The 23,714-nt window shown below is 46.1% G+C and overlaps 1 protein-coding gene across 4 annotated transcripts in view; it reads left to right on the top strand.

The window, feature by feature from the left end:
* ME3 (malic enzyme 3) overlaps positions 1-23,714 on the top strand; it is a 249,943-nt gene that overhangs the window by 116,944 nt on the left and 109,285 nt on the right. For all 4 annotated transcript variants that reach the window (XM_088449041.1, XM_088449042.1, XM_088449040.1 and 1 more), the window contains exon 6: positions 7,923-8,084. In XM_088449041.1, the coding sequence (XP_088305167.1) occupies positions 7,923-8,084 (162 nt within the window). The remainder of the gene's footprint in view (positions 1-7,922; positions 8,085-23,714) is intronic.

Raw genomic sequence — 23,714 nt, 5'->3', positions numbered from 1 at the left:
TCAAAAGGCTCACTGTGAAGACCCTCTTTCTTCTGGCTATAGTATCTGCCCATAGGGTATCGGATTTAGGGGCGCTCTCCTGTTGCTCCCCATTTCTGATATTTCATCCAGACAGGACTGTTTTTCGGACGCGCCCTGGCTTCCTTCCAAAGGTGGTCTCTTGTTTCCACCTGAATGAGGAAATCATAGTTTCGGCCTTTCAATCACCAGACCTCTCGGCAGGTGAGGCCTCTTTAGATGTGGTCCGTGTTCTGAAGATCTACGTGGACCATACTAGTTCCACCAGGAAATTGGACTCCCTCTTTGTCCTGTATGGATTCCATAAGAAGGGATGGACAGCTAACAAACAGACTCTGGCCAGATGGCTTTGTATGACTATCTCACAGGCTTACACGCAGACTGGCCTTCCTGTGCCGGCTCCAGTATCTGTATAGGTTTGTTTACCAAAGCACCACACCTCAACTTGTCCCTTAGTTCACACACTTAGTGTCAGTCAATGATAGTCTATTAAGTCCAAAAACTATTCCAAAGCACTATAAATTACTATACTGTCCCGGCTACAGTGTCTGCTCATTCTACTTGCTCTGTGGGTCCCCCGTGGGCAGCCTGCCGTGGCTTGTCTGCCGAACAGCTATGCAAGACAGCCACGTGGTCTTCTGTCCACACCTTTCTTAGGTTCTACTGTATGCCTTTGATACATTTGCCTCTCAAGATGCTTCCTTCAGGCATCGGGTTCTCCTCTCAGCTCAGGAGCGTCCCCACCCTTGAACAACTGCTTTGGGACATCCCCATTGTCTCCCTGTGGAGCCCTATGGACCCTGAAGAAGAAAAGGAGAGTTATGGTAAAACTTACCCTTGTTAACTCTTTCTTCGAAGTCCATAGTGTCCACAGGGCACCCGCCCTGACGCACCTGGCTTCTATGGGATTCTTTTCTTGGTCACTTGTTTCCTTCTCTGTGAGAGTGTGATTATTCAGTGTACCAAGTCTTCCTTCTCTCCTATCCTGCTCCAGCCTTTGGCTTGTTAACAAAACTGAGTTGGACCGGAGCATCCTGGGATAGAAAATGGCTTTGCTGTTGGTGTCCGGTCCTCCAAGTACCACCTACACCCCATTGTCTCCCTGTGGAATCTATAGACTTCGAAGAAAGATTGTTAACAAGGGCAAGTTTTACCATAACTCTCCGTTTATCTGTTCTTATTTGCTGACATATATATGGATATATAGAGAGATTGTTAACGTTGTTCGGCACAAAACACGGCGCTTGTTAATTATTTGAGCGCCACTTTAGCTCTACCCACCTGTTACTCTACAGGGGTTGGTTTGTCCAGACTGCGGAGGTCTTGCGCTACTGATTTCTTCTGCGCATTTCCAGTTGTTTGCAGAAAGAACCTCTCCCGAGTAAAGCACCTAAACCAAATAACAAAAGGTCAAACCTCTTATTTTTTTTCCACACTGTCGAGCCTTAATGCATTAGCAAATGTGTTTAGTAATCCAGTGAAATAACTGGTGTCCTAAATACAGCTAATCACTAATTTACAGATTATCGTTATTATTATTTTTGAGTATTCTGCCAATATAAAAGGTTTCTCTTGATAAATACAGTCATAAGAGCGCTACTATTTTATAATGTATAATACGGATGAATAGCAAAGGCACTTTACATTTCGGGAATTATGCCTTTTTAATGATAGACCCCGCTCCATTTCCTAGCTGCTGGAATCATACCGTTCATAGAAACAGTTGTATTTGGTTTTATTTGAATAAATATATTCGGATTTCCAAAGAATCAGAGTTTTCTTTGGTTCTGCATAGTCACCCATGCACAAACATAGAGCCTGGTTCTGAGTCACACACAAATGCTGCACGCCGTTCGCGATGGGAAGGCTAATGCGAGTATCCTGCGTTGCTCGGATCTCTGGTGCCCCCAGCCCTCCGTCCGCTAGAATAGCTGTAATCGCTATTAGCGGCACTTACAGCTGACCCATGCTGGGTGTAAAAGATTACGGTGAACTAGGCACCCCCCTCGGCACACGCACTCCCACTACACACCCATGAGACAGGACTCTAACGTGCCTGAGCCCGGTTGACACCCAGTAACACCCATTTCACGGATGGAGGGAAATGGTCTGACACAGATTTGCTCCGAGTATCTTTCGTCGCAGCGCTTACGTAGTTCCCTGAAACTAACTAGCTACAACGCATTTGAATTTGCGTGCTCCCCTGTACCAGACCCATGATCTTGGTCACAATTTGGAAGCAATTACGTTTTTGCCTGTTTATTAAAATAGTTATTATCACAATCATAACGGTAATTTTTTATAAGGTATCGTCGCCATGTGTCAGCTGTTCTGGCGATACTGCCTCAAAGTAGTAATAATAACTTACTATATTACTATACTTTATTTATAAAACGCCAGCTGATGCATGTGCAAGTAAAGCTGGGTACAGACTGAGACGATCGTCAATCGTGCCATTGTCCAGGGACTCCCTGGACATAGCGTGATTGCCGGTACACACTACAGAGATTAATGAACGACAGAGCGATCACTCAATTCATCTTTCATTAACATACATTAGGTTGCATGCGATATCATCAGGTTTGATGTGCGGCATGTCAAACCGGACGACATCGCTAGCGACCCCGGGCACCCGCACATTGAGCGTATTCACTGAGCGATGTAGGCGATTTGTCGTTACGAAATGGCAAATCAGCCCGACATCGCTCCAGTGTGTACCCAGCTTAAGTGAAAGAGCAGATTTGTAAACTAAGGTCTAAAAAAGACACATACAACATTGTATCAAATTCTATATACAGGTTGAGTCTCCCATATCCAAATACGGAATATTTTTAGCATGACTGATATAGTGAAACCTTTGCTTTCTGATGGTTCAATGTACACAAACTTTGTTTAAGGCACAACATTATTAAAAATATAGTATAAAATAACTTTCAGGCTGTGTGTATAGTGTGTATATGAAACATAAATGAATTTCATGTATGTACACAAACTTTTTTGTGGCGCACAAAATTATTAAAAATATTGTATAAAATTACCTGCAGGCTGTGTGTATAAGGTGTATATAACATAAATGCATTCTGTGTTTAGATTTGGGTCCCGTTCCCAAGATATTTCATTATGGTATGCAAATATTCCAACATACGGAATATTCCGATACCCCTGGTCCCAAGCATTTTGGATATGGGAGACTAAACCTGTGTATATATATATTTTGTAAACAGATAAATGCATGTTATATAGTGTTTTTATTCTGTTCATTCGATCCTGAATCCTTTTATAAACAGAGCCCGTAGCCTTGCCGTGACCCCAGTAATGCTACAGTACATTACTTATCCCTGTAATGACCCCACAATGCCTCATAAATCCGCCATATACAATTGACTCCTGCTTCCTCCCCCCGGGGTACTGTAATGCCATGTGCCATAAGCGGTGCAGCATCGTACAGTTACAGAGCGGTGCGCCTGGATTTGGTACATATGGGGGAACAGAGTAATGAGATACATTTGTGGGTCACTGATTTATCCGTGGCGCTTGCTCCCATCACTTGTATTTGGGTAATCTTCCATGAACAGTTGTCTCCGTTGGTTGGAATCTGTGATGTATTTATTGCATTTAATGCCCAGAGTGAGACGGTTCTCGGTGTCCCTTATTATTCCGTCCATTACTCATCACTGTCATGTATGCGGATATTTATTGTCAGTCACCTGGTTTGTGTAGTTCAGTGACAGTGAGTAAAATGTGCAGCGTATCTTAGGGGAACGTTACATCCGCTATTCATTTAAGCATTCAGCCCAATCCTACAGGATACAGGATTGGTTCTCTCCTTTGAGAAATTAGATTGCGCTTCTAATCAAATCTATTGTTCCATTTTGCAAAGAATGGCGGTGATACATCAAGCAGTGGAAAGACTGGAAAAAGTGGACCAGTGGAGAAGTTACCCATAGCAACCAATCATCTTTCAGGTGGCATTTATCAAGTAAACTCTATATAATGATAGGTAGAAGATGAGTGGTTGCTATGTCCTACTTCTCCACTCTTTTACATTGCTTGATACTGGACATCACCCTCAGTAGGCCTGAATCTGATGCATCTGCAGCAGCCTGCTTACTACCTAATGATAATACAAGGTATCTGCCTGTTTATACCGATTATCCGTCCATCATTAATTAGTATCGGGACTTGCTGGGTGCAAAAGATCCGTCAGAAACAGGCGTACTATCTACGTCCACACAATCCAGACAAGCACGGAAGTCTGTGACTCTTCCACGACACTCCCACTAGACGATTGTGTTCTATTCATCCGCACAGTAACCGCTGACACACGCCCATTCCACTCAAAGACAGATTTGTCAACAGATGGAGCATCAATCCGCACTTTCAGTCTTTCTGGTGTGGGTGTGTACAGTATATATGGCTCTCCATGTGGGTGTGTACAGTATATATGGCTCTCTGGTGTGGGTGTGTACAGTATATATGGCTCTCCATGTGGGTGTGTACAGTATGTATGGCTCTCCATGTGGGTGTGTACAGTATGTATGGCTCTCCATGTAGGTGTGTACAGTATATATGGCTCTCCAGCTCTTCGTGTCGGTGTGTACAGTATATATGGCTCTCCATGTGGTTGTGTACAGTATATATGGCTCTCCATGTGGGTGTGTACAGTATATATGGCTCTCCATGTGGGTGTGTACAGTATATATGGCTCTCCATGTGGGTGTGTACAGTATATATGGCTCTCCATGTGGGTGTGTACAGTATGTATGGCTCTCCATGTGGGTGTGTACAGTATGTATGGCTCTCCATGTGGGTGTGTACAGTATATATGGCTCTCCAGCTCTTCGTGTCGGTGTGTACAGTATATATGGCTCTCCATGTGGGTGTGTACAGTATATATGGCTCTCCATGTGGGTGTGTACAGTATATATGGCTCTCCATGTGGGTGTGTACAGTATATATGGCTCTCCATGTGGGTGTGTACAGTATGTATGGCTCTCCATGTAGGTGTGTACAGTATATATGGCTCTCCAGCTCTTCGTGTCGGTGTGTACAGTATATATGGCTCTCCATGTGGTTGTGTACAGTATATATGGCTCTCCATGTGGGTGTGTACAGTATATATGGCTCTCCATGTGGGTGTGTACAGTATATATGGCTCTCCATGTGGGTGTGTACAGTATATATGGCTCTCCATGTGGGTGTGTACAGTATGTATGGCTCTCCATGTGGGTGTGTACAGTATGTATGGCTCCATGTGGGTGTGTACAGTATGTATGGCTCTCCATGTGGGTGTGTACAGTATGTATGGCTCTCCATGTGGGTGTGTACAGTATATATGGCTCTCCATGTGGGTGTGTACAGTATATATGGCTCTCCATGTGGGTGTGTACAGTATATATGGCTCTCCATGTGGGTGTGTACAGTATATGTGGTGCGGCGTACACGCAGTCTGCGATTGCTTTTTACAGCACATGATATCCGCGGGATCCATTCACATTTGGACTTGAGTCAGGCTCATTCTGTGTAATAAAGCTACTATTACCGTTTTTTTTGTTTGTTCTATTATTATAACCCCAGAAATAAATTTTGACATTTCTGTGAACCCCAGTACAAGTTTTCAGGGTGTATATATTCCTATAATGCAGCACAAATACATCACAGTGCGCAATGGTGGTTACAGAAAACCACAAGTACTGTCAACCATTGTATGCAGGCATCTAACAGCAGCACTCAGGCAACACTCCCTACATTCATGCAGGCTACATTCAGATAAAATAAGCCCCCACCCGGTCCAATCAAAACGCTATAAAGAAGAAAAAAAAACAGAGAATATCAAATGTATAACTGGCATCGCAGGACTTTGGTGGCTGTGTGCCGCAGTGTGCACATGGCATGGGGGGCAGCCCGTGTGCACTTGGCCAAAATTAAAAATGTGCGCCCTTGAATCTCAGTTATTGTCATGGTGTGCGATTGGAGTTGTACCACATAGGCTGTGGCCCTGATGTTTGTTTTATTCACACGGTTTGGGCCATTGCAATCTGCAGCTATAAGCAGGGCCGGCTCCAGCGGTGTTCGACCAGTGCGGTCGCACAAGGGCGCCACCCCTAGAGGGCGGACCCTTCCCCAGCATCCCGATTTCAGCGGGACAGCACTGTCCCGCTGCGCCACCCGCGGGCCGAAGTGGCCCGCGGGTGGACTAATCGGGAGTTTGGGGACCCCCACCGCCGCAGCTGTGCGGCGGTGCCGGACCCCTGGAGTGTAAATGGATGCCGTGCGCATGCGCGAGGCATCCATTCACTGACGGGAGAGGGCTGGGGGAAGCCCAGCCAGTGACGGAGTGCTGGGCTTTACCCCCAGCCTGACGTTATTTGGAGGTGTGCCATGCGGGCACGCCTCTAAATAATGTCACAAAGGGGGGCGTGGCCTATGGTAATGGATGAAAGGGTGCCTTCTGATGGGCTGGCACAGGGTGCTCTGACCCCTGGACCCAGCCCTGGCTATAAGGCATACTTGCCTACCCTCCTGATTCGACGCGGGAGGCTCCCGAGAATCACCCCCCCCCCCCCCCCGTGGTTATAAGAGGATCGCTGAATCATGTCATTTTGCCCCCCCCCCTTGCTTCACAATGCCTGTAATCACGGCATTGTGTAGCGGGGGAGGGTCCAAAATGAAGCCACCGCACCGCCCACAAATGCCAGTCACGCCCCTTTGATTTGCCGATCTGGCTACCCCCTCCCGGAAGGAGGTGGGATTGGGGGAAGGAAGCGAAGTGATGCGACTATGACCCACTCAGCAGTGATCATGTCTGTCCACTCTCCCAGGGCGCTGGGTCACTTACTGCTATTGTTACTTGCTGTTATTTCCCTGTGTGGCCACTTTACAAATAAAGCATAATAATAATTAGAATAATGTGATTTCTGGGATCCAAATAATTTACCCTGGGGTTCCTGCCTCCAAATATAACTCTACAGTATTATCCCTGTTACTTTATTATGCAATTAATAAATCGGATACCTGAGTCAGAGATGGACGCATTGCCAATGTTGGCGGAGTTGCTACTGCGCATGTGCGGAGTATTCAGAAATCCCAACGGCGCATGGTTCCCAATGAGTGTACGCTATTGTGTACGTAATCTCTGGCAATGCAAAACCATGGTCATTGCTCGGTGATGGCCTGATGTGAACGCAAAAAAAGGCCGCCCCATGGTCGTGCTATTGCGGTGTCACGGGCATATCAATGCAACCGCCTGTGTTCTCATACGCAGAGCTGCAGTAGGAGAGGCCATGTTTATCCGGAGTTGATAAGGAGACACTGCCGATGGTGAATGGCGATTATGCACCGATAATGGATTGTTTAGAACCAGCTGCGTAATTACATCATCCATTGGCATTGAAAGTAGGCGTCCCAGTGCTTGTACGCTACAGTGGTACAGAAGGGGAGGGCTGAAACTAGCACTTGCATATTATCACCGCAGCGACTCAGCAAAAAATGGCAATCGAGGCTGCAATAGCGCACACCTCAGGCCCATCGTATTGGGCAGAAACCCTGGCAACAGGATTAAGTATTTCCCAAAATATAAATGATGGAATTGTTTGCTTCATAGTACTTCTATGCAATGCTTTAATCTATTGCTGTTATTTATAGTCGATGTCGGTAAACTGTGATTTCTCATTCATGCAAGAGGAAATAGATAGGGTTACCCAAGAGGGAACTTTCAGAAAGACCTACCCGAGAGAGAAGCATCTCCCACCGTCATGGGAACCATCTCAAAAACTTATATACGGCTTACTGCATTCATCAGTGTCTCACTTATATTGTATTGTGCTGCTAATCTCTCATATCCCTACAATTACGATACTCACCCCTCATTGCAGCATGTCTGAGATGTTTTTCATTATTTACAGGCAATCGTTGTGACGGACGGCGAGCGTATTCTGGGACTCGGGGACCTAGGAAGTTACGGCATGGGGATTCCTGTGGGCAAGCTGGCCCTGTATACAGCCTGCGGGGGGGTGCACCCGCAGCAGTGTCTTCCCGTGTTACTGGATGTGGGCACAGATAATGAGGTAATTCACTCCGTCACTGCCCTCTTCATTAATGCAAATGTAGTTGTTTTATTTTTTGTAAATATACTTTGTTGGCTCGTTCACATGCAACACATGAACTTAAAGTCGTCTGTGCGGCTGCACATGAAGATGACATTTGCTCTCTAATGAGGTCTAAAGTCTAAAGTAAAACTGAGATGAGACAACTAAATGCAAAATTTGCGAAGCGTTGATTTTTCCGGGGGTTTGATACCACCACACATCGCCTGCACTTGCTATTCAGTGGTTTGGGTGGTCATTCTTTATCTGCAGGTGATACCCGGCAGCCTACTAATAGCTAAACCGCGAGCAGTTTGGTCAAAACCACCGTTAGACCATTGCATCCGTCTGGCCAATCAGAAGATGAGGAATCCCAATACACTTAAAATCATTATGTATTGATTATATGGAGGCAAATAACAGTAATAATTCTCTTATGTGGGCAGTATCATTTTATTAATATATTGAGGGGTAAAATTAATGTTTAATTTTGTTAATAGTGCATTATTCTGTATTAATTATATAAAGGGACAAAATGAATTGTTAACTGGTGTAAGGGTCTGATTCAGAGCTGGACACAATTAGCGCTCGCTCGTCCAGAAAATAGGGGTGGCTATTCAAATCAACCGTTCGCTCTTTGCGGTCTGTTCACGTCTCTAGGTCTAAACGAGCGAACAAAACTTGCAGTCGTTTTTTGGAAAAATACGCCCCCTGGCCGCTTGCATCCTACGTCATGTCCGCTATTTATTAGATTAATCGAGTACATCGACCATGGTATGAACTGCTCGCTATTCTTGGGGTTGGTTTTTGCTACCACAATTTTGCGAGCAGTTCTGGCTATAAAATAACCCAGTGACGTGGTCAATGACGCTGCTGTTTTAATTATGCACACCCATAAAACGCCCGTTTTGACCTGTAAGCACGCCTGCGTTTGGATCTCCACTCCCCGTTTTCAAGCACCTTCCCCCGTTACCACCCACATACGCCTCCTCCTGTCACTCAAATTATCAGGCATTCGCTATTTTGCGAGCACATGAATTTCGGCCGCACTGACTGGTTCGTGCATGCGTATACCGATCCGTATGCATGCGCAGTTGGGCAAACATCGCTCGGAGCGAACGAGCGGCCACTTACGAGCGGCTCTGAATCAGGCCCTAAGAATGTTTTATAACAGGGATAACATTTACTATTTTATGGCTACATCAATGATGCCTACATATAAACAATAAATGTTGCCCATGTCATTAAAAAAATAAATAAAAAAAAAATATATATATATATATATATATACATCCTCCTTTTCACGATTACTGGCGGAGTTTGATCTTAATGACACGTGGTGGGTTAAGAATCCAGGAGCTAGGGATTACACTTTTTTCTTCTTCAGGGTCCATAGGGATCCACAGGGATACCATGGAGTGTGTGTGGTTGGAGAGATCCGGGCACCAAACTGTCAAAGCTTTAGCTCCCAGGATGCACCAGTCCTCATCCACATATACCCCGCCCCCAGCAGACAGTTTTACGTTTGGTGCCAGCAGGACCGTTCACACCTTTAGACAGGGGGATTGCTTAGGCATCCCCAAACTTTATTTTTATTTTTCTACATCAGAGCAAGCAGTGCCTAATGGGCGCCTGTGCTGCTGCTCTGACTGCCGGCGCCGCAACAGTCCGGTGATTACGGCGGGCGCCTGTAGGGCTTTGGTAGCCGCTCCACTGGGGACCCAGGCGCTGCAGCCGGACACACAGAGAGGACAGGTAAGGTGAATCTCCGCTTGCGGGTAATCTCGTTTTGTGCAGTCCTTACCTGCAGCGGTGTAGACCTGCCAGAGGGCCCTGCAGTGGGGCGACTGGTTCGTCCGCTCCCTCACTAGACCACCGGGGCAGTTTAAGTCTCCCGCCGGGGACCATGGCAGGCCAGCGGCACTAGATGGTTGATGCAGCAGAGAGGAGGTAGGCTCTCCCCCAGCAGCCCCTCCTCCAGGCCAGAGCACGATCCCTCACAAGAGGTTTCCCGCCTCTGAGCTGCTCCTCCTCCTCCTCACACTTCTCCCTATATTATTCTTGGCTTTACGAAGCTACATGTCTTTGGAGATTCGGGTTCTGTCTCCCTGTATACCTCTCCCCGGAGCAAGGTTATACAGCGCTTAATCCTACCAGCCTATTAAGGCATTGCCCATTGCAAGTATATATATTTATATGCATTGTATGTGATTTGTGCTAGCTCTGCTGTGTAACATACTGCTTTAAATGTTCTGACTGTCAGTTATATCTATCCCTGCTGCTGTTTCTTAAACCCTTAACTAACAGGTGTGTGTGGGGGTTCATTAGTACTTCACATTTACCTGTATTTGTGAAGGGTGTCACATCGCATCAGTAGCTATACATTTTTTGTGTGCTACTTGCTGGTTATTTACTATGTCTTCTAAAGGCAAAGGTATACAGGAGATTGAGGCTCCCAGGCTGGTTACATGTAAATCCTGTTTAACGGGCTTGTCCCCTCAGGATTACATACAGGATGGTCTGTGTGCTAATTGTTATGTGCCACCTCATCAGTCCACCTTACCTGCACCTGTTCAGGAGCCACCGTGAGTGTCCGCCTCAGCTCAGGTTATGACACAGTTAGTGGACTGCTTATCAGCCCCCACGCTGTCTCCCACCATGGGGTACAGCTATTACAGCCTACTATGTCAGTACCCCCTATGCATCCTCCTTGGATGGATGTTTATACCCACTCAGTTCAGAATATGGCTCAAACGTCTGCCGCCTATCAGCAAATGTAACAGGGGGGGCAGACAGTTAGCCACCAAAGTACATAGGCACTCTGTGTAATCTTCTCAGTCCACCCAGCTTTCGGATTCTGACGCATCATCTGAGGCAAATGATGCACAAGGTTCTCTTTCCGAGTCGCACTCGAGCGAGGAGAATCATCATTCAACAGTGGATGTCCCTTCTTTAGTGAGGGCGGTTAAATCGATCCTGAATATAGAGGATGATGAACCAGCCCCTAAGCCTAAAACCCTGATGTTTAAACGTCAAAAGGTGGTTAAGGCTGAAATTCCTCAATCAGACCAGCTCACTGAGATCATGGGGGAAGCTTGGGGTACTCCTGGCAAACTGTTCCAGCTCCCAAAAAGATTGATGTCTTTTTACCCTCTCCCTACTAGTGAGTGTACTAAGTGGGAAGTCCCTCCTACTGTTGACTCGCATGTGGTACGCTTAGTCAGAAGCTCCATGCTGCCGTTAGTCTACATCCTCCTTTAAGGATGCCACGGATAGAAAACTGGAAACTTGTCTCAAGTCAGTCTACTCGCTTTCTGGCACTATCACTAGGCCGGCTGTGGCCACGGGCTGGCTGGTGAAGGCTATCGAAAGATGGACAGAGGCACTGGAAGAAAGCCTGCCATCAGACGCTACCAGGGAACAAGTGGCCTACATCTCCCATATTCAGGAGGCAGCCTCTAATTTGGGAGAAACTGTGTTGGATACTGGACTCCTTGCCTCTATGGCATCTGTGACTTCGGTAGTCCTTTGGCTACGGTCCAGGAAGGCGGACACGGGATCCAGGAGGGCACTCTAATCCTTCTCTGGAGACAGGCTGCTTGGCGCAGGGTTGGACAATATCGTGGCTACCCTGGCAGCCTCAAAATCTGCCTTTTTGCCATCAGCAGCTGCCCCTAAGCCTAGGCCATCCTCTTCTCTGTCCTTTCACCCCCAGGCTAAGGCAAGAGCACAGTTCCTTCCCAGGCAGTCTAGTTTTCACAAGACCACTAAGCCGCGATCCAAGCAGTCTTGGTTAGCCAGACATACAGCTTCCAGGCCTGATGACAAACCCTCCACCTGATGGGGTGAGCCTTCTCCTGGAGGATTCCAGGGTGGGTGGCCGACTTCTTAAATTTTCTGACTTTTGGTGTCAAACAACAATAGACGCCTGGGTCAGAGAAGTGGTCTCTCAGGGATATGCCCTCACCTTCCTGAGCTATCCTCCCCAGCAATTTTTTATATAGGTCCCCCATCAGATCCCATCAAGGCCCTGGCCCTCCAGGAAGCCATTCACTCCCTGCTATGTTCAGGTGTGATAATACTGGTTCCTTTGTCTCAGTAAGGAACTGGTTTTTATTCCACACTCTTTTTGATTCAAAAGCCTAATGGGTCTCATTGGCCTATTCTGAATCTCAAATCCCTCAACAAATTTATCCAATTGTCCAAGTTTCGCAGAAACTCTACAATCAATTGTCCTGGCATTGGAGCCTGGGGATTTCATCGTTTCTCTGGACATTCGGGATGCATAACTGCATGTGCTTATTACTCAACCTACCAACGGTTCCTATGGTTTGCTGTTCTGCAGCAACATTACCAGTTTCGGACGCTGCCCTTTGGTCTGTCAACAGCCCCTTGGGTCTTTACCAAAATAATGGCATTTTTGGTGGCCCGCCTCAGGCTCCAGGGAGTCAGAATCCTGCCATACCTGGACGACCTCTTAATCTTGGCACATTCACCAGTTGTGTTACAACGCCATCTCTAGCTGACCGAGGAGTGTCTACAAACACACGGCTGGCTCATCAATTGGAAAAAGTCCTCCCTATCTCCGACACAGCGGATGGTACATCTGGGGGAAATCCTGGATTCTCGAATGCAATGGATCTTTTTGCCAGTGGACAAAGTTTTGGCACTACACTTGCGTGTGCGCAACTTGCTCCACAATCGGAGGGTATCCATTCACTAAGCAATGTAGGTCCTGGGGTCAATTATTTTCACCTTTGATATGGTGGAATACGCCCAGTTCCACTCCAGGCCCCTTCAACAACTGATTCTCTCCCGGTGGAACAGGTAGTATCATCTGATCCGGGCCCAGATGATCCTCCTCTCTCATGAGGCACGGCTTTCCCTCTCATGGTAGCTACAGACATCCCATCTGGACAAGGGTCGCCTCTTCTGGATTCCAAATTGGGAACTACAGATGCCAGCCTTCGCGGATGGGGTGCGGTAACCGGTCATCATACCGTTGAGGGGCTGTGGGCAACCCAGGAAAGCCTCCTGCCTATAATCATTCTGGATCTGCGAGCAGTGTACAGAGCACTCAGGCGCAAGACCTTCTCCGGGGCAGGCTGATCCAAATCCAGTCCGACAATGCGTCAGCGGTCGCCTACCTCAGCCATCAGGGAGGCACGCGAAGTCGGTCAGCCATGCGGGAAGTGGCAAACATGCTGGTCTGTGCCGAATGTCATCTCAATTCCTCAATTGGGAAGTGGACTTCCTAAGCCATCAGGACATACACGACGGAGAGTGGGCTCTCCACCCGGATATCTTTCAATGCCTGGTGGACAAATGTGGCCTGCCAGATGTAGACCTCATTGCCTCACATCACAACCACAAGGTCCCCAGGTACGGGTCCAGGACCAGAGACACCTCAGCCGCCTTCGAGGACGCTCTGGCAGTGAGGTGAGACTTCAGTCTCGCATACCTCTTTCCTCTGATCTCCCTCCTCCTGAGGGTTCTCAGAAAGATCAAGCAAGAGGGCGGCACCTTGATACTAATAGCCCCAGCCTGGCCTAGGCGACATTGATTCACCGATCTATTGGAGTCTCTCCATAAACACTCCTTTTCCACTTCCTTTACGGCAGGATCTACTAGCAAAGGGTCCTTTCCTGCACCCGGACCTTCCTCATCTGTCTTTGACGGCGTGGCTCCTGAGTCATCCCGCTTAAGAGCCAAGGGTTTCTCTCACTTTGTGGTCTAGACGATGCTCAGGGCACATAAGCCTTCCTCAGCCCGCATCTATCACAGAGTTTGGCACTCTTACTGTCAATGGTGCTTAACTACAGGCTATGACCCTATGTTTTTTAGGGTTTCCCGGGTTCTTGCTTTTCTTCAGGCTGGTTTAGGTCTTGGTCTCTGCCTGGCCTCCCTTGAAGTTCAGGTTTCTGCACTGTCAGTCTGGTTCCAGGAAAGGATTGCTCCCCTGCCTGATGTTAGAATGTTCTTTCAGGGTGTTCTCCACCTTCAACCTCCTCTTGTCCCTCCGGTGGCCCAGTGGGATTTGACCTGGCCTTTACTGGCTCCTCCGTTTGAACCTGTGGACTCAGTAGATCTTAAGTGGCTGACAGCAAAGATGCTCTTTTTCCTCGCTATCTCCTCTGCCCGCAGGGCATCTGACTTGGCAGTGCTCTCCTGTCGCTCCCCCTTTTTGATCTTTCATCCAGACAGAGCTGTCCTCCGTACTCTCGCTGGTTACCTTCCTAAGGTGGTATCCCGATTACATTTGAATGAAGAGATTGTGGTTCTGACCCTCCTGTCCTGGGACCTCTCTGCAGGTGAAGCTTTCCTGGATGTGGATCGTACCAAATCCTTTAGGAAATCTGATTATCTCTTTGTGTTGTATGGCTTTCATAATGGGGCTGGCCAGCTAACAAACAGACTCTGGCTTGATGGCTCTGCATGACAATCTTCAGGCTTACACTCAAGCTGATCTCCCTGTTCCAAACACAGTTACAGCACATACTACTCGGTCTGTGGGACTTTTGTGGGTGCCTCTGCTGAACAATTGTGTAAGGCGGCCACATGGTCTACTGTCCACACCTTTCTCAGGTTCTACGCCTTTGACACCTGTGCATCTCCGGATGCTTCCTTTGGGCGTTGGATTCTCCTTTCTGCTCACGAGCGTCCCCACTCTTAGGGGAAACTACTTTAGGACATCCCCATGCTATCACTGTGGATCCCTATGGACCCTGACGAAGAAATTAATAGTCATAGTAGACTTAACTTTGTTAACTCTATTTCTTCGAAGTCCATAGGGTCCACAGGGCACCCACCCTGATGCACCTGGCTTCATTGGGTATTTTTCTCTTGGTCACCGATTCCCTCAGCTTCTGTGAGAGTGTTTCTTGTGTATATTGTTCTTCCTTCTCATCTCTCCTGCTCCTGCCTTGGGCTTGTTTACAAAACTGTCTGCCTGTGGCTGGGGGTGGGGTATATGTGGAGGAGGACCTGCATCCTGGAAGCTAAACCTTTGACTGGTGCCTTGATCACTCCAACCACACACCCCATGGTATCTCTGTGGACCCTATGAACTTCAAAGAAATAGATTTATGAAAGGTAAGTATACCATAAATCTTAATATGTCCCCTGTAGATGACACTAAATTACCTATTCAAGCCCAATGGGAAGCAGATCTTGGGATTGGAATGACGGAGGAAGATTTGACCTCTTTATTTACCAATATATTTAGTTTGTCTAAGTGTATAAATCACTCAGAGATGTGGTATAAAGTTATCCACAGGCTGTACTATACCCTATATATAAGCTACATAAAATCTGGCCTGATTTATTCAGGTACTGTTGGAGGAACTGTGGAGAGGTGGGTTCTATGATCCACATTTTTTGGTCCTGTCCATTCATCCAACCTTTATGGCCCGAAATGTTCTATTTAATTTCTCAAGTTACCTGTGTCTCTCCCTCATTCGCCTGAAATAGCTCTTGTACATCACTCTCCCCCCCCCTATGGTTCAGTCTTACAACAAATATGTGATTGGTCACATCCTTATAGCTACGAGGGCTGCAATAGCTCAAGATTGGATGACTCCTGACCCTCCTCTGAAAACTAAAGTCATTAGCAGTATTCAACGGAGCTTTGAGACTGAGACATTTGGCTTTAAATACTCCACATCGACGTCTTCACCATTAATTAAATGAAGAGCGCTGCATTACTTTTACTTTACCTACAGTCAGGTGCAGAAATATTGGGACATTTAACTGCAGACTTTCCGATTTAATTTGAGGGTAATTACACCCAAATCAGGTGAACAGTGTAGGAATTACAACGGTTTCTATATGTGCCTCCCACTTTTTAAGGGGCCAAAAGTAATGGGACTATTAACTCAAAATCTATTTCATGGACAGGTGTGGGCTATTCCCTCGTTATTTCATTATCAATTCAGCAGGTAAAAGGTCTGGAGTTTATTCTATATGTGACATTTGCATTTGGAATCAGTTGCTGTCGACTCTCAATATGAGATCCAAAGAGCTGTCACTATCCGTGAAGCAAGCCATCATTAGGCTGAAAAATCAAAACAAACCCATCAGAGAGAGAGCAAAAACATTAGGTGTGGCCAAATCAACTGTTTGGAACATTCTTAAAAAGAAAGAACGCATCGGAGAGCTCAGCAACACCAAAAGACCCGGAAGACGACGGAAAACAACTGTGGTGGATGACAGAAGAATTATTTCCCTGGTGAAGAAAAACCCCTTCACAACAGTTGGCCAAATCAAGAACACTCTCCAGGAGGTAAGTGTATATGTGTCAAAGTCAACAATCAAGAGAAGACTTCACAAGAGTGAATATAGTGGGTTCACCATAAGATGTAAACCATTGGTGAGCCTCAAAAACAGGAAGACCAGATTAGAGTTTGCCAAACAACATCTAAAAAAGCCATTACAGTTCTGGAACAACATCCTATGGACAGATGAGACAAAGATCAACTTGTACCAGAAAGATGGGAAGAGAAGAGTATGGAGAAGGAAAGGAACTGCTCATGATCCAAAACATACCACCTCATCAGTGAAGCATGGTGGTGGTAGTGTCATGGCGTGGGCATGTATGGCTGCCAATGGAACTGGTTCCCTTGTATTTATTGATGATGTGACTGCTGACAAAAGCAGCAGAATGAGTTCTAAAGTGTTTCGGGCAATATTTTATGCTCATATTCAGTCAAATGCTTCAGAACTCATTGGACCGCGCTTCACAGTGCAGATGGACAATGACCCGAAGCATACTGCAAAAGCAACCAAAGAGTTTTTTAAGGCTAAAATGTGGAATGTTATGCAATGGCCAAGTCAGTCCCCTGACCTGAATCCGATTGAGCATGCATTTCACTTGATGAAGACAAAACTGAAGGGAAAATACCCCAAGAACAAGCAGGAACTGAAGACATTTGCAGTAGAGGCCTGGCAGAGCATCACCAGGGATGAAACCCAGCGTCTGGTGATGTCTATGCATTCCAGACTTCAGGCTGTAATTGCCTGCTAAGGATTTGCAACAAAGTATTAAAAAGTGAAAGTTAGATTTAGGATTGTTTAGTTTGTCCCATTACTTTTGGCCCCTTAAAAAGTGGGAGGCACATATAGAAACCGTTGTAATTCCTACACCGTTCACCTGATTTGGATGTAATTACCCTCAAATTAAATCTGAAAGTCTGCAGTTAAATCACATCTTGTTTGTTTCATTTCAAAGCCATTGTGGTGGGGAATAGAGGCCAAAATATGAAAATTCTGTCAATGTCCCAATATTTATGCACCTGACTGTATATTGCCCTGTCAAGCTCTACTTGTTCCTCCTAACATGGTATTTGGACAGCCGGCTAGTGGGGTATACTACCTATGACCTATGTACCTTGTTATTTGTGTATCCATTTCAATTCAGAGTATTGTAATTGTTTCTACTGTTCCTTGTTTTCTTTCCCTATTTTGCATGTATTCTGTAAACTCACTTTTTTTATGTATATAATTGACATATTGTCTTAACTGTACCATGCTCCTCTTCATTAGAAATCAGATGGCCGGCACACATTAGACGATCCGGTGCCTGACCGTCAGATATGTCGACCTATGCCACTTCCCGCTGCACAGGGTAGTCAGTAGCATCATCAGATTGAGCTGCATTTAGGGCAAATCTGATGGTGCGACTGACGACCAAAGGGGAGCGCGCATGGACCGACATAGCATACACATTAGACGATAATGACAATATATCAGAACGAACCCTCGGATTGTCCGAAATATCGTATGTGTACCCAGCTTGGTTTTCCAGCGGTTTTGCCTTTAGTAAATTGGAAGATCACCAAACTGTTGGCTAAATCCCCCAAAAACCCAGAGGTTTGGCTCAATCAAGTGCTTAGCAAATTTACCCCTAAAAATCTTTATAGCCAGATGTTTTTTTTTTTTTAATGGAACCAGACAGTGACAGCAATATTGCCATTGGTGTAGACAGCAGATGTGCCCTTTTAAATGGTGGTCCACTTTTGAACCATCCTGTGTATTTTTTGGTTGGGTGTTCTCTGTGAGATCACCGTTGACTGCATCCTTTCATCTGGCGTGCCATGACTGTATGCTGAGGAACCTGCTGTCACATACAGTGGACTGATCTTTCAGGCTATTCAGGCACTGAGGATGGATGTGGGACTATGACGGATCACCACTTTTTTGCTATCCTGAGATGCCGGGTTGCAGGATCGGTGAAATCCAACATGTTGGATTTCACTGATTTGCCAATCACGATGGGAATATTATCGTGATTTGCAAATCGGTGAAATTTAACATTCAGTATTTCACCGATCCTCCAATGGATCGCGGAACATCGATGGCCTCCGGTCAGCCTTCCCGATCCCATCGCAGGATCCAGCAATCCGGCGGATAGTGTATCACTTCAGTATAGTTCTCTGTAATTTCACTAGAATACTTAAAATACTGAAGGATGAATTTAATGAGAACCTATTAACAACATTTTTTTTTTTTCATGTTGCTTTAATACAAAGCACAAAATGAATGAATACAGACTAAACTTAACGCGGGGGAAGTTTTGGAACCATTTGGAACCATTTGCGTGTTTTGGTGCGATATTCAAACGTCTTTTGTCTATGCACACTCACGTTTTCGCCCTATCCTATTACAAAAGTTGCGAAAAGGCATTTGAGCGAAAACTGCACATGGTGAAACCAGTGACAAGTACAGCGCATTTTGGGGAAATCAGTCTGTACCCTAACAAAAGCCTAACTGACATAGGAAATCAATATAGAAGTGTATTAGTGGACCTAATAAAAGTATTTGGGGGTGTCAAATGGCTGTTAAATGCATATTTGTATAAGTGTGGATAAATTATAAAAAGCAATATTTTTTGGAGAAAACATTTGCTGCAGTTACATTGGGGGTACATTAAAATGTGTGGAAGTATATTTTTGTGTCTATAAAGAGCACTTTTAAAAAATTATAAAAATACACTGGGTGCAGTCACCTGCAATGTTTAAAACACGTGTCCCATCCATACAGCCACCCAAAATACCTGACCCACTACTTTACACCCATTTTCCAAAACTTTTAAACATTTTCACCCCAAAATTGACATGTCATTATTAGCCAAATTAAGCCAATGAAAAACTTTTTTTATTTTGCCTAATTTGTCATTAAGGGGATGTCCTTAGGGTTCTGAATCAAGTCCCCCACATTTTAGCCAAAAATAGGGATTTTGTACAACTTTTCACCTGCTCTGAGATGGTGAAAACAGTTAGCCGGTTTTTGTCTATGGAGTTTTCGAAAACTACAGCAACAAGATTGCACGATACGCATTTTTGTGCGAAAAGATCTCACCTGCAAACACTTTTCGCCAAAACGCAGCTTTTCGCGGCTGCTTGAACCCGCCCCTGTGACTATAGTGGTTGGATCAATGGAACAAGTGACCGTTCTTTTTTTTTTTTGCCTTCAGTCAAATTATCAAAGATACCAACAAATCGTTCATATCGTCCAGTGTGTACGCACGATGCCGACACGCGCTCCCGCAGGTCGTCCGTCGCATCCTCAGATCTTTTGTACACGCAGAAATATCTGGGGATGTAGCTAGCGATGCCATACTGCGGAAAGCAGCATACCCCACGCTGTTGCTCCGATGCCGGCACCCCTGCTGGGTCCGTCGCGCACGATCGGCTGGCTACACATGGTTTAATGTGTACCCAGCTTTAGATGTCCTGGGTTGATCTTGAATTATGTGAATTATAGATCATTGCACCCGTTATGTCAGTGGCCTGTGCAGCGTTGGTGACAGGAGTGGGCACTTGTACTAGAGCAGACCACCTCTGTACAGCATCTGCTATTAAAATGATTGATTGCACTGGTTTATTGTAAACTGGATATCGCTGAGTATCTTCTGATCTTAAGGTGTCACCTGGTTCGTGTCCTGCATCGCCTCTATTGAGTCTGACAAAATTCCCTTACTAGTGAAATGGGCACCCCCTCGTAATCCAGACAGAGCCTATTACAAAGATCACCCTTTACAAAGTGGTGGGAAACTCAAAATCCCCTGATCCTGTCTTGTGGTACAGTGGTTCTCAGCTCCAATCCTCAAGTACCCCCCACCCCAACAAGTTATGTTTTCAGGAGTTTTGCCTGTGATAATTACTGACCCAGCAAAACTGATTAACTCACCTGTGCATTAATATTATTATTATTGCATTTTATTTATAGGGTGCCACAAGTGGTCCGCAGCGCCATACATACAGTAGAGGGTACACAGATTACACTACAATACAGTAACCAAAATATAAACCGAGCACAAGTAACAATTAGCAACACAATTCTCCATACACAATACAGCTGGGAAGCTGAAGGCTGTCATTGAAGTGCTAGAGAAGAAGGCTGTGAGACAGTGCGGAGGAGGACCCTGCTCCTAGGAGCTTACAATCTAGGGGAGAGACAGATGTCATGAGTGTGTAGAGGGGGACCTGAGTGCAGGAAGTAGGCGAGGTAGAGATTGGGTGAGTCAGGAGGCGGCCTGGTGGCACGGTTATGTGGTGGAAGGGTACGCTCTGATGAACAGGTGGTTTTTCAGTGCACGTTTGAAGCTCTGCAAGGTCGGGGAGAGCCTGATCGAGCGGGAGCGCTCATAACAGTGGAGGGGGGCTGCACGGGCAAAATCTTGGATACAAGCTTGTGATGAAGTAACCAGGGTGGAGGAGAGGTAACAGTCATTGGCACACTGGAGTGAGCGGGAGGGAGTATGTAAGGAGATGAGGTTGGAGATGTAGGGAGCAGTGGAGTTAGAGAGGGCCTTGTATGTGAAGGTGAGGAGTTTGAAGAGGATTCTGTAGGGGAATGGGAGCCAGTGCAGATTTTGGCAGAGGGAAGCAGCGAAAGCGGAATGGCGGGAGAGGAAGATAAGTCTAGCTGCAGCATTGAGAACAGATTGGAGGGGAGCAAGATGGCAACGTGGGAGGCCTGTGAGGAGAAGGTTGTAGTAGTCAAGCCGAGAAATGATTAGTGAATGAATAATCAGTACGGCAGCATTCTGGGAGAGGAAAGGCCTAATACGAGCGATGTTGCGTAGCTGGAACCGACAGGGAACCGTTGAGGTCATGTCATAATTGACCTGTTAAGTGAAATAGATTTAAAACTTCACTAGATGGCTAGCACTCTTTCATACATGGATACCACACCAGTGCACACCAGAGCAGGCTACCGTTCCAAACGCTGGGACAAGTCGGCAACCTCTGGCCTGAAATACTTGATGATCTGCTGCCCATATGCATGTGCTCTACACATCTATAAACACGCCTGAGGATCCGTGCGTGGTTTCACTGTGTATTGGGAGAGACTACTCAGTTGGCAGCATACGGTGAGAAACAAGAGTTCACCCCGAAGTCAGTAACGTCTGAGTCATCGCACACGGCTGCTACTGGTAATGTTTCATAAAGTAGATCGTATCTCTGAAATGTTATCATTTGACAGACAGAAGTGAATGTGCTGTTATTTGCAGGCAATCAGTATTACAGCACCTTGGTCCAAGGAAAGTCTTCTGATTTAAGTAATTTCTCCTCCTGTCATTCATCAGCTCACAGCCCTACATACTGGAGAGCAGATCTTTGTTGCACTAGAAGTTGATGGACAACAAACTTGTATCTGATGATCTGCGTTTGTCTTTGCATAGGATAGAAATGACTCAATGTTTTAGGAAACGGAATATGTCAGTTGAGAATAATCTGACCTTTTATCTAGCTCCTAGATTCATACTGTACATTCCAGAACGCCCGTCGTTAGTCATTGCCCCCACGTCAGCAGATTAACAAACAGTATAAATTATGCTGTTTTAAACTTTCCTGGCGTTCCAAAAGTTTATAGGGATAAAAATCTCTTAGTGGAAATGGGAATCTTCTTCAGATTTATGAAACAATTCATCACAATTAATATAAAGTCAGCTGCATCCTTGAATTGACTGTTGACCAAGATTTAATTAATAAAGCAAGCCATTTTGTTTATAACATGATTATTTGGCGTAGATTTACTAAGGGGCATATTTGTTATAAATTTTTTTGTTATAGTAAATCTGGACAGATAGCATTATTTTAAGTAAGTGATGAGTGAGCAGGTTGACAGTAAGTGATGAGTGAGCTGCACGGCCAGTGCTTTCTTGCAGGCCCTGTCCTGTGATGCGAATTTTAATACGTTCTTGCAACAGTCATGCGAGTTTAGTCAATATCATTGCATCACACCCACATTTTATTTGCGGCTTGTGATAAATATGCCTGTATGACTTTTAAAAGGGGAAAAATTGGAGGTGATGCTTGTGTCAGCCAATCAGATTATGGATAGCAGTTATCAATTGACCAATTAGAAATTGATAGCTGAGATCTGATTGGCACCATTCCCTTTTAGACGTTTTAGTAAATATCAGGTTTTAAAAGATGCATCATTTTAATTTGTAAATTGTGTTCCTTGCGTGGGTTTCCTCTGGGTGCTCGGTTTCCTCCCACACTCCAAAAATATACTGGTAGGTTAAATGCATACATGCCGACTATCTGGCTGCCCCTTCCGGGAGGGAGCAGCTAGATCGGCATTACTGGGGGGTGTGGCCAACAGAAGGGGGCGGGGCCGGCAAGATGTGAAGTTTTTCAGGCGGGGGCGGAGCCATGCGAGCGTGTCATTTTGGCCACGCCCCCGCCACTCACTGCCGATATTACAGGCAGTGTGAAGCGGGGGGCGGTGCCAAAATGACGCGAATCGCGTCACCGCCCCCTTAGCTGCCGGGAGACTTGCGGTGGGACAGGAGGGGTCGGCGGCAGCCGGGAGACTTGCCTGCCATCCCGGGAGGTCGGGAGCGGCACCCGATTTTCGGGAAGCTCCCGACCAAATCGGGAGGGTAGGCAAGTATGGTTAAATGGCTCCAAACAAAATGAACCCTAGTGTGCATGTGTGTGAGCGTGTGGTAGGGAATATAGAGTGTAAGCTCCGCCAGGGCAGGGACTGATGTGAATGGACAAATATTCTCTGTAAAATGCTGCGGAATATGTGTGCGCTATATAAATTACTGGTAATAAATATATAATGGGCGCAAAGGGTCTATTTTGTAAACATTAATCATTGCCAGTGGTGACTCGTACCTTTATCCTCCAGGAGGTCTGCTGCTCTCTGACGGCCTGCGCAACCAACTTATGCGCCGCAGGATTGTGAACATGCACATGCTCATATATTGTACAAGCGGCCCAGGCTTATAGGGACTGCATCAGCTGCAGACCCTAGAGGCCAGATGGCGCTTCCGTAATAACAGGGGAGCGGGTCACCATTGGAAGCGCTCTCTCTGCTAATTGTAATCCGGACTGGCAGTGCCAGGGGCGAAAAAAGGGACGGACTGTCTGGCTGTGCAAGGCAGTCCCTGTGGGTGGTGGGTTTTACTGGGGGGGGGGGGGGCTGCAACTCCACAGTCCTGGGTAAAATCTGCCACTGATCACTACCCTACTTTATGTTTAATTGGTTAGATACACTCTTTAATGCAAAATTTCTCTAGCTGGCACCTTCTATTGCAATGTGTGTTCATCTCAATAGATGGAGTAACACTTCTAAAGAGTATCTATCCCAACA

Source organism: Taudactylus pleione, unplaced genomic scaffold (assembly GCF_031769625.1).
Source record: "Taudactylus pleione unplaced genomic scaffold, aTauple2 ptg000478l, whole genome shotgun sequence".
Lineage (NCBI taxonomy): Eukaryota > Metazoa > Chordata > Amphibia > Anura > Myobatrachidae > Taudactylus > Taudactylus pleione.
Note: the sequence above shows the minus strand (reverse complement) of the source record. Positions and strands in the feature narration are given on the sequence as shown.